The sequence below is a fragment of the Schistocerca nitens genome, chromosome 6 (assembly GCF_023898315.1).
Source record: "Schistocerca nitens isolate TAMUIC-IGC-003100 chromosome 6, iqSchNite1.1, whole genome shotgun sequence".
Lineage (NCBI taxonomy): Eukaryota > Metazoa > Arthropoda > Insecta > Orthoptera > Acrididae > Schistocerca > Schistocerca nitens.
Genome location: NC_064619.1, coordinates 136,158,828 through 136,171,011, shown reverse-complemented (window position 1 = coordinate 136,171,011; position 12,184 = coordinate 136,158,828). Strand labels below are relative to the sequence as shown.

At 40.5% G+C, this 12,184-nt stretch overlaps 1 protein-coding gene across 1 annotated transcript in view; it reads left to right on the top strand.

Annotated features, from left to right (window-relative positions):
* LOC126262939 (dual specificity protein phosphatase 3) overlaps positions 1-9,442 on the top strand; it is a 39,495-nt gene extending 30,053 nt beyond the window's left edge. Inside the window, exon 4 of the mRNA XM_049959874.1 lies at positions 8,737-9,442. Coding sequence (XP_049815831.1) covers positions 8,737-8,957 — 221 coding nt within the window. The 3' untranslated portion in view covers positions 8,958-9,442. The remainder of the gene's footprint in view (positions 1-8,736) is intronic.
* Positions 9,443-12,184: the final 2,742 nt, after the last annotated feature.

The window sequence follows — 12,184 nt, the reverse complement described above, 5'->3', positions numbered from 1 at the left end:
ACCTTAAAGTTTTTATTTCTTCTCCATGGATTTTAATACCTACTCCGAATTTTTCTTTTGTTTCCTTTACTGCTTGCTCAATATACCGATTGAACAACATCGAGGAGAGGCTGCAACCCTGTCTCACTCCCTTCCCAACCACTGCTTCCCTTTCATGTCCCTCGACTCTTATAACTGCCATCTGGTTTCTGTACAAATTGTAAATAGCCTTTCGCTCCCTGTGTTTTACACCTGCTGCCTTCAGAATTTGAAAGAGAGTATTCCAGTCAACATTGTCAAAAGCTTTCTCTAAGTCTACAAATGCTAGAAACGTAGGTTTGCCTTTTCTTAATCTAGCTTCTAAAATAAGTCGTAGGGTCAGTATTGCCTTATGTGTTCCCATATTTCTACGGAATCCAAACTGATCTTTCCCGAGGTCGGCTTCTACCAGTTTTTCCATTCGTCTGTAAAGAATTCGCGTTAGTATTTTGCAGCCTGTGACTTACTAAACTGGTAGTTCGGTAATTTTCACATCTGTCAACACCTACTTTCTTTGGGGTTGGAATTATTATATTCTTCTTGAAGTCTGAGGGTATTTCGCCTGTCTCATACATTTTGCTCACGAGACGGTAGTGTTTTGTCAGGACTAGCTCTCCCAAGGCCGTCAGTAGTTCTAATGGAATGTTGGCTACTCCAGCCAAGGCTGTCAGTAGGTCTAATGGAATGTTGTCTACTCCCGGTGCCTTGTTTCGACTTAGCTCTTTCAGTGCTCTGTCAAACTCTTCACGCAGTATCATCTTCATCTACCTCCTCTTCCATTTCCATAATATTATCCTCAAGCACATCGTCCCTGTATAGACCCTCTATATACTCCTTCCACCTTTCTGCTTTCCCTTCTTTGCTTAGAACTGGGTTTCCATCTGAGCTCTTAATATTCATACAAGTGGTTCTCTTTTCTCCAAAGGGGGGGGGGGGGGGGTATTAATCTTTTAGGCCAATATTATATTTGAAAGCTTTGCGTTTCGTGGAGCGATACTATGTATATTAATATAAACCATTAACTTTTTCTGTTTGTGTGTTCACGCTACTTAACAGTGATGTTGCTATTGGCTGACTACATCATGTGTCCTAAGCTCTGAATACCAGCAGTCATCGGCTGGCGAGATCACGTGACACGAGCTATGACTGGCTTACAAAAGTGTTTCGCAATCTTGACTTCAATGCTTCGGAAAGTAAGATGTGGACTTTGGTGGAATTCGAATTTATACTTTCGTAATACGAAAATATGCAGCCTACATGTTGCTACACATAAAAGATTTTTCCAAAACGTGTTTTTTCCCCTGTGTTTCGTTTTCTAAAGCACCGGGAAATTCTATGCCCGTGTATAAAACCATAATCATTCAAAGGAATGATAAGTCATACATTTCCGAGAGAAAATATACCGTCGGTTAACAGGTAAAAAGTATGTTTTCACCCTGGAGAAAGTGTATTTTTAACCGGGAAATCTGGGAATTTTATTTCCTTGTCCGCGTATACTCCCTGACAGTGGATTGAGTGACTGCACTTATCTTACTCCACACGCAACCTAGAATCCTCGAATGCTTGATTCAGTGAATGGGAATTCTTCAGTGCCCCATCTCTTTGCCTTGATGCAGGACCAGAGTGCATCCACAACCAAGTGCTCAAGCACCTATCAGTGAACTGTCAGGCTCATCTCCTTACCATCTTCAATCGTATCTGGAGTGAGGGTGAGCTATCTCAATGGCAGGAGAGCATCATCATCCTGGTACTAAAACCAGTTAAGCATCCCCTACAGACAGACAGCTATTACCAATTAGTCTCACTGGTGTTCTCCGTAAGTTGCTCAAACACATTTTGGGGGGCAGTCATTGTGTTGGCTCTGAATTTTGGGGCTTTCTCGCTCTGTCTCAGGGTGGTTTTCCCCAAGGCCATTCCACTGCTGATAATTTGGTTTGCCTGGTGTCTGCCATCCAGGCAAATTTTGACTGACATCAACACATTATTGCTGTCTTCTTCGACCTAAAAAAGGTGTATGACACCACATGGTGACATCACATCTTTTATACCTTGCATGAGTGGAGTCTCTGGGGCCCACTTCATATTTTTGTCCAGAACTTTCACACACACTGTACTTTCCACGTTTGAGTTGGTGCTTCCCACAGTACCTGCACATCCAAGACAATGGAGTCCCACAGGTTCTCTGTGTTAGGTTTCCCCCTCTTTTTAGCGGCCATTAAAGGTCTAGCAACAGCTGTGGGTTATCACCCTCCTTGTAAGCCAATAATTTTTGCTTTTACTACTGCGCCTATATTGTGGCTGTTGCTGAATGCAGACAGCAGGGTGCCATTCAAAAGCTGCAGTCATGGGCCCACACCCATGGCTTTCAGTTTTCTGTTGCCAAGACTTGCGTCATGCATTCGTGTTGCCGTTGTACTGTTCGTCCACAACCCGAACTTTAGCTCGATGACCAGTTACTCAATCTGGTGGAGACTTATCGCTTTTTGGGACTGGTCTTTGATGCCTGTCCGATGTGGTTTCCCCATCTTCACCAATTTAAGTGAAGGTGCTGGCCACATCTTAATGTACTTCACTGATTCAGTAACAATGGTTGGGTTGCAGACTGCACTACCGTTCTGCAGCTTAATAGAGCCCTGATCCATCTTTTCTTGACTATGGTAGTCTGGTGTATGGTTCAGGATTGCCCTCAGCTTTACAGTCACTGGACCTGGTAGACCACTGAGGGGCCCGACTTGCAAGAGATTTTCGAACTAGCCTTCTGAACAGTCTATGAGGAGGCTGGGGTTCCTGCTCTATGGATCAGGTGCCAACAGCTACTCAGTTGTGCTATACATGTTTGCAGGTTCTCTAAGCATCCAAACTACTGTATGCATTTTTCTAGTAGGGAGGTCTACCTCCCACAAGAGAGACCCAGAACCGGGGTCACAACTGCAGTTTGACTACATTGTGTGCTCTGAACTCCCAACTTCCCTCACTGTTGCCTTTTGTCAAGGAACAATCACATATGCCCATATGGCCGATCTTCGATTTGGCTCGATTTATCCTTTGGACCGAAAGATTCAGTTGACCCTATGGTGTTTTGCCACCTGTTCCTGGCTGTCCTTGATGCTTTTCCAGGTTCAGAAGTGGCATACACTGACAGTTCAGTGGATGGTGGATGAAATGGTTTTGCATTGCCATATGTAAGGTGTAGCGAACTATGCTCCTTGGCAAAGGGATGCAGTGCCTTCACTGCTGAATTGGTGACCATCATACAAGCCCTTAGCCATGCTAGTGTTTGCACTGGCTAGATGCTTCTGAAGTGCACAACTCCTCGAGCAACCTTCAGGCTATAGACCAGTGTTACCCTCATCACTCATTAGTCATGACTGTCCAGGATCTTCTTTCTGATGTCCATCAAGCTGGATGGCCAATCTCTGAATGTCTGGACATGTTGGGATTTCGGGGAATGAATATGACGACTGTTTGGTCAAGTTGACTACCAGGATGTCAATTTTGGAAATTAGCGTCCCAGAACTGAACTTTTGGTTAACTCTGTGTCATAAATTGTTGTATGTGTGGAACTCAGAATGGTTCACCCTGAACTCCACAAACTGAGGACCATAAAGGATAGCACAATCACATGGCAGTCTTCCATCCCTTCGCACTTCGTGCAGGAAATCCGTTGTCCTTTGTCGGCAGCACATTGCCCACACTTGGCTGACCCACAGCCACATTATCCGATGTGAAGATCCACCTGATGGTGGCCCACATCCTACTAGACTGCCAAAATTTGGCTGCTTTGTGGTGATATTTTAAACTTCCTGACATGCTACCTCTGGTGCTAGCAGATAACGTGAAAGTGGGTAACCTTGTTTCATGTTTCATGCATGAAATTGGTTTCTGTCCATCTCTGTGAGGTGGGCACTTCGGCATCATTGACTACTACTTGAGGGGTTGGAGGGGCATCGCTTTCCTACTCCGGCACAGGGGTCCCATGGTGGTCCTTGCTCAGTGGTCTAGTCTGGCCCCTCCCCTTCCTACCTTTTTATTCTCATTATTCCTTTATGTTTGCCATTTTTAATGTTTTATCTTTCCCAAACTTTCATCATCTTGTCTGTGTGTTGCTCGTTTCTGTGGAGTAACAGATGGTGAGGTGGTGCTGCTGGGGTGCAGAGGGCATGTCTCCTAACGCGTGCCATGCTCTGGGGACGTCCACCTGCATTCTTACTCCCCTCCTACTTCTGCTTGATTTTCTCTCTTCCTTAGTGTACCTTGCTTACACTCAGTCTTCCCAGGATTTTCTTCTGAGGGTTATTCCTGCTTTGATACATAAAGGATGAAGAAACTGATGACATTGCAGGTTGGTCCCTTTAACTCCAACAACCAACAGAAACATTAGTCTTTTTTTTTTTTAATTGTGGAAAAAAAAAGGCCGTTGCCACCTAGATAGCGACTGCCATAGCTCAAGAGAGAAGCAGTGGCTGGTGAGAGTGGATGGCATGACCCAATTTGCAAGTGGTTTGGTGATCTAGTAGTAAAGTGCCTGGCTAGTAGGATTTAACCCCAACTGGTAACATTCTTCCACTCTGCTTTTTGACCTAGTATTCACCCTTTGATGAGGTGGGCCAGAAACGAAATGTGGTGTGGATTCCACATAACGCTCTGGCTCCCCTTTCCCCATTGGAGATATGATTAGGGTCATGTCACCTAAACGACATCCAGTTGATTGCAATCATTTTGGAATAGCATAGTGAGACAATCACGCTAATCCAAAACTTGTGGTTCTCATTTCCTGATGCATAAAGTAAAACACAGCATGTGATGTAGCCTTAATTTAGTTTTTCAGCAGAGCAGCATAAGACTGAACTGTCACCCTTCTGCTGTCCTTGAGTCGTAGATGTGGACAGGATTCTCTGAGTAGTGAATTGAAATATAGAATTTGTTTGGACCATTCAAATTTCACAGAAGACTGGTAAATGAATCTCCTGGCAAGGAAGAGATTTAGGTTTTTTAAATATCGTAGACCATGGCGTGGTGTTCTTGAAAGGGATTCATAAATTGCTTGCAGATGAGTACATAAAATTTTAAATTATTCTGCAGATGGTTGACTGACGCATTTCAAATATGATAATTTCAGACTGCCAATTTCTGCTTCCCTCACAGCAGCAGTTGCTATTCACACTTTACTTCAAATTCTTCTAACAGCCAGTGAGTTACTCAGCTTCAAGAATTCTAATAAATATGACCAATAACGAAAAGGTAGTCCTCACCATGCGATGTGAGACTTAAAGTTTAAAATAATCAGATATTTTTAACAAATAGTTTCTCTGCAATTCAGAACAATTGCATAGTGAAAAAACATGAATCCAAAATATGTTGTGATTTATTTTTTTATATTTCAAGTAAAACATTTTCCAAAAATCTGCTTCAGCAACTTTGCTTCATTTGCGTGCAATATGTGTTTCAGCAAGGCAGGAGATGACTAGACTTTCAGCTTTCTGCTTTCCTTGAATCAGACCTAGATGTGGACATGACTCCATGCTTCCTCCATTGCTGTTATTTGCTGTCAGCAGTGGGCAAAACAAAATACCGTATTTACTCGAATTTAAGCCGCACTCGAATCTAAGCCGCACCTGAAATATGAGACTCGAAATTCAAGGGGAGAGAAAAGTTTTAGGCCGCACTTCCAAATCGAAACAAAGTTGGTCCATTGTAATATGAGACACAATTTAGGTTGAATGAATGACGATACAGCTGTAGTAGTTTGGTTCGAGTCGTAAGCTTAGCAGTTAGCTTTACCAGGTAGCCGTTGTTATGCGTCAGGCGCTCAGTCCGTATTTATATGGGTAGCCTTCCTTTTTCACGTGCTTAGTCTGGTTTGAATTGATTGCTTATTTTTCTTTGATCTGACAAGTGCAGTACTCTTTGTTATAGGTGTTTCCGTCACTCAGAGCTGAAAACGCATTACTGTACTGTGTCATGCATTGTTTGTCGCATTCTGAAAATGAGGGTTTACGGCCTGTCGCCGCTCGCGGCATGGCTTGCTTTTGTGCACGCTACCGCCGCTTACAATTTAAAAAAACAAAGATAGGAATTGTCTCATTAGCGAAACAATGGCAAGAGACTGCTATTCGTTGCTACGTACACTGCTGCTTTCTTTGATAATGATCAACAAGAACCAAATAATAGACTGCGTATGATAGAAGGTGTTGTGAACGAGAATTTAGCGAAATTTTTTTCCGTTTGATAATCTTTGCAGACGCCTCTTTAGTACATTACATTATGCACAGAAATTAGTCATCTTAGATTTAAAAATCTAATCAATTGCCGTGCTTCATTTCTGACTGTGTCACTATTAGGCATAAGAATAATACGAATATAAATATGACATGGTATGTATATTCTTCCGCGTCTGCTGTTGTCTCACTCCAGTTTCGTAGTTTATTAGGCGGACAGGATTTAAATGAGATAACAGCAAACACGAAAGAATACATGGCAAAATGTTTATATTCGTATTATTCTTATGGTGAAGAGAATACTGCATGTGATTCACAATTCATAAAAGTTCTTATTAGCAACCATTTCTTCTCACAGTTAGGAAAAAATTCAGAAAGCAGAGCTGGCCATATTGACAAATATCCCAAACAGTCTTGCCAGTTGGATTTTCATAGTACATTGAAATGCTGCTACGTTCGAAGAGGAACAATACGGAATTTGTATTTACTTCGTTGGATAATGTATGAAAGTGCAGAAGTCGAAACTCGGGGGCGGAGAAAAAAAGCTCGTCTTCCACCTTTTTTTTTTTTATTTATTTACTGACACAGAGGTTTTGGTGCTAGTATTTGTCTTTGTGCCTGCGAAGCATGCCTGCGTAGCGCTATATACATTCGACGACAGAAGTTAGTTGTGGCGGCACCTACCAACATTTTTCAGAACTTCCGCTTACTTTGCACTCGATTCTAAGCCGCAGGCGGTTTTCTGGATTACAAAAACTGGAAAAAAAGTGCGGCTTAGATTCGAGTAAATACGGTAGGAGGGGACAATTGGATGGCCAGTACCCACTTGTCTTGTGGTGAGCGGTTTTGACGCTGCCACTGTTTGCCATTCACCTTCAGGTGAGAGAAGTGGCCAGGTCCTGCGTATCAAAGGGAGCTGCAACATCAGAAATCCCAATTCTCCCTGCATCCATTCACAAAACGTACATTCCTATCCATCTTTATGTGAGTTTAACTCTACAAGGCAGATTAGAACTACTTGATAGTTGACACTTCACCCATTAAGTCAGCTCGCTTCCAGTTCCTTGCCTGGCCTTCTTTTCTGCTGGGTTTGGATCCCGAATACTTGATCTGGCACTTTTATTTAGTCTACCAGCGCGCGCTCTGCCGTGCGCACACACACACACACACACACACACACACACACACACACACACACACACACACACACACACACACTGCTAACCCGTTTCATGCGCAGCACTAACCAAACATTGTTGGAGCGTTGTGCAGTTAATGTGATTCAGCATCGCATATAATGGTGGTACAATCGCAGAGAGCCTAAATTAGATAAGCTTTGCACAACACTGATTGAAGCCGAATTTTTGGAAGCTGCAATTAATCGTTGCGGTTGGGTCACCAGAGTCATAAACAAAAGATCTTCTATAATGTAAATGTAGTGGCGTAGCACAGTGGTTACCACATTAACCGGACATGTAAGATGTCATAGGTTTGAATCTTGTCAGAGACAGCGAAATTTTTTAATTTGTAAATCTAATCAAAGGAGTTCATTAGTTTTACTCAATTAATTGATTTAAATGCAATTTTTATTGCTATTTCTTTACAGTATCACTTTCAAAATTATGTTGACTTTTGTATTTCTTGTTGTTTCTCTTCCTGTCTTCTTCTTCTTCTTCTTTTTTTTTTTTTAAATCTGCTTCTGTCGCCTATATCTGCAACCTAATGCTAAGACTGCTGATCAGGTGGTAACATGGGAGCTCATGTAGCCAGTGTTAGGATAGTGTCACGTAACAAATGACAGTGAAAAATTGCAGTTTGTTTTTAGTGCTGAAATTGGAATATTTTTGTCTGGAGTTTGCTGGTAGAGGTTAGCTTTAATTGCTGTTTTCTTGGATTATGAGGTTGTAGTTAGGTTAGGACGCATGTTCAAATTCAAGGCTACAAAATGCGTCATCTGTGGGACTTGTCATTGGTCACTTAAAGTGAGCTGTTGACAGAGTACCTCCCATTTCCATCTGTCGTATCCCGCAGTGGCTGCTTCCAACATTCACCTGCATTACGCATTAACAGCATTTGTGAAGTGACCAGCCACATTTATGTATCATCTCTAACCAAGTGGTAGCCAGCAGCAGTTGTGGAAACACAGTAGTGGCAACTGAAAGACATCAACTATCAAGTAATTTCAGTTGGACTGTAGTAACAAAACTAGCTGCTGTTCTGTTTGCTTCCGCTAACACCAAGAAGAAGAAAGCTGAATTAAAGTGTCAGCTCATATGATGCTATCACTCACAAGATACATGAATATTTTCAAATAAGTAATGAATGCTATTGAACAGGTAAAGTTACTGTTCACATCTTCAAAGAAGCTTCTAAGAAAACAACTAAACTCTGTATATAAACTAAGTGGCAGCAGCAGTGGCTACTACTGCCGCATTGCTGAAATTGTTTGTCAATACTATTCTATATTCCACAAGTAATTTAATGCAAATATTTGTTGCAGGTAAGGTTTTGGTCCATTGTCTCATGGGAATGTCTCGCTCCAGTACATGTGTTCTGGCATATTTGATGATTAAAGAAAGGTTACCAGCTGCAGTAGCAATAAAAATGGTGCGTACAAACCGTGATATTCGCCCTAACAATGGATTTTTGAGGCAGCTTGCTGATTTGGACAACAGGCTTAAAAGAGAGCGACAGCGCGCTGCTGAAAAATACAACTTGTGATAATTTTGCTGACCGCCAACTATTTACCAAGAGTACAATTTCCAGTCCTTACATATCAGTACATAACGTGTGCTTCCGTGTCATTATCATTCATGTTCAAATAGCAAATTGAAACACACAGCTGGAAACTGTTATTGTGTCCAAGTGTTGGGAGATGACTTACTGTGAAATTATGTAACTGAGGTTTTTTAACAGCAACAGCCTCTTTAATTTTGTAATCAGCTTATCATTACTAATCTGACTCTTGCAATGGCAGGAGTAATGACATGTAAATTTAACCAGCATGTGCCTAAAAGAAAGTGAAAAAGTTAAGCACAGTACTCTGCACATAAAACCATTTCTATACCTGTGATTAAAACTGTAAAATTTATTTATTTGTAATGTATTTTAGATATTTTCCTCACTTAAACAATGTTAATGTCTGGAAACTGTTGATGTACCTTATATTTGCAAAATAAATAATTTTTTACAGTGTTTCAAATATATTTATACCTCTTTCTCATTTGATCGCAAAATTATTGGGACTTAGTGTAGTGTTTGACTAAAGTTGTTAGTTGGGAGTAATAATTGCCAGTTTATTACTGCCATAGACCCAGTGATAGGGAATATTGAACGTATACAGAGAAGGGCAGCACAAATGGTCAGATTTGTTTACTCTGTGGGAGTGTTCCTCAGAAATACTGAAGAGAACTGAACTGGTAGGCTGTTAGATAGTTGTAAACTATATCGAGAAAGTCTACTAACAAAGTTCGAAGAACTGGCTTAAAATGAGTACTCTAGGGATGTAATAAAACTCCCTATGTATCACTCACATAGGGATGTTGAGGATAAGATTAGAAAAACTACTGCATGCACAGAGGCATTCAACCACTCTCTCTCCTTGTGTTCCATACGTGAATGGAATGGGAAGAAACTGTAATAACTGGTACATTGGGACATAACCTCTGCCAAGCACCTCACTGTAATTTGCAGAGTATACATGTAGATACATACTGTTGTGTAGTCTTCCGTAGCTGTCAAAATAGGTTATTTTTGGTTTCGTGTGGTGCTAACCAGAATTCCATGTTCCTCTTGCAAGTAGTAGAAACGAAACAGTGTTCAGTTTAGTGAAAATTAGATTGCGCTGTGACAAAAAGAAAGTACTTTTTTTGTGGTGGTGGTGGTGGTGGTGGTGGTGCGTATACTGTGTTAAGTTCATGAACTTAGGTGGAAAGCACGGAACATGTGCATTTTTATCTGGTGTGCTAATAATGCCAAAAAATTAAATGAAAAATCGAAGTCATGCAAAATGCAAAACACACATTAAATACATAGAAATCGTACGTAGCCAAGTATAGAAAAATCTGTGAATGAAAGTGAAAAGTTGTGGGGAGAGCAAAATCAAGAAAAAACTAGTCGCAGCTGCTTTATTGTTCAGATCTGCATATGTAATAGCTAAACAGAAATTATAATTCAAATAATATCGCACAGTTTATTAGTTTGTAATATGCTTTATTGTGACCACGTGTGCTGAAATCATTATGTTTATAGGTGAAGAAATGAAAAAGAATGTAGGCCATCTCCTTTGTGAATTGGGTATGAACTTTAGTATCATGATGGATGAAAGTATGACGACTTCCAATAAAAATTTGTTTAATAATATATGAACTTTTGTCCTTTGAGGGTACTGCTTGCAATTACCTTTTCAATACTGTCAAACTAGAAAGTGGGAGAGGAGAATGCATTTTCAGTACCCTGTTAGCTGCTGTTGAAAAGTATAACACTAAATATGATGTACTAATATACCATCTTGTAGATATTTTGACACAGGATGCATAAACTATGCTTGCACCATACAAAAGCATAGCCTCTGTACTGCATAATCATTTACATAAAGAATTGATATGCATTGTATGAACCACAAAATGGAACTATCTGTCCATTATGTGGCAGATGTGTATCATATACGGACTTTTTAGATTGTATTCTGCGCCGCCGCCCCCCCCCCCCCTCCCCCCCCCGAAAATAAGAGACTACTTCAGGATGTTTAACAAGAATTATCATCTCTTCTATTAAATGTAGGCCACATTTTTCACATACGTGTGGTTGCTTCATAATTTAATGTGCTTTGAGCTCTTCTTGAAAGTCACAGTTCTCTTGTCCATCTTTCTGAAAAGCTGAGTCAGATTGATCTAAATTTGTAGGGTTGCCAAAAGTATAAAAAATGATTGCATATAACGGAATTAGTTGTACTTTGACTCCCGAGAACTTCTGCAAGTATTATAGTATGGATTGTGTCATCATAAGCAAGTAACACGCTAAGATTTAAAATGATAGTGCAAGAGTTGGAGGAAAAAGTGTACATCCAAAGTAGTTGAAATTAAAGAACTATCTTGCAATGAAATTAACATTTTGAAAGAAATGTTTTTAGTCCTTGGTAGACAATATAAAAACCCCTTTGCAGACTTGGATTTATTTTTGGATGCAGCAATATTAAATTAAGACACGTGATTTTTTAGATGAATATGAACATGTTTCATGGTGATGTCAATTTCTTGTTTCTGTAAGAAGTTGGATTTTAAAGTAAATGAAAGTACATGTGCATCACTAAAGATTTTTGACTCTATGAAGAAAATCACCAACACATTACCACATCCGTGAAAGAATTTGTGAAAGCAATCAAAATTATAACTATATCTATTGATGAATGTTAATGTGGATGTAGTGTCCTGAATTGAACACTGATGGATCAGAGGAATCATTTACAAATTCAGACATTTTCAAATCTTTCTATTTCACTAAATGTACCCCCACTGCATTTCTGCAGTATAGAAAAATTTGTTGCGAGATGGATCAGGTCTCGGCACCATAACTCTTTTGACAAGCCAACTGATGAACTCCTGAATCTTCAGTATCAGTCTCATTCATCTTGTCTGTTCAGACGGAGTGAGGTGGTGCAATTAGCAGCACACTGACTCGCATTTGGGAGGATGATGGTTGGAACCCGCATACGGCCTGATTTATGTTTTCTGTGATTTCCCTAAATTGCTTCAGGCAAATGCCAGTATGGTTCCTTTGAAATGGCACAGCCAGTTTCCTTTCTCATGATTCTTTAATCTGAATTTGTACTCCATCTGTAATGAGCTCGTTGTGTATGGGACGTTAAAACACTAATCTCCTCCTTCTCCTCCTCCTCGTCTGTTCAACTAAACTCCCAACAAGAAGGTAATCACAAATTATATGCAGGT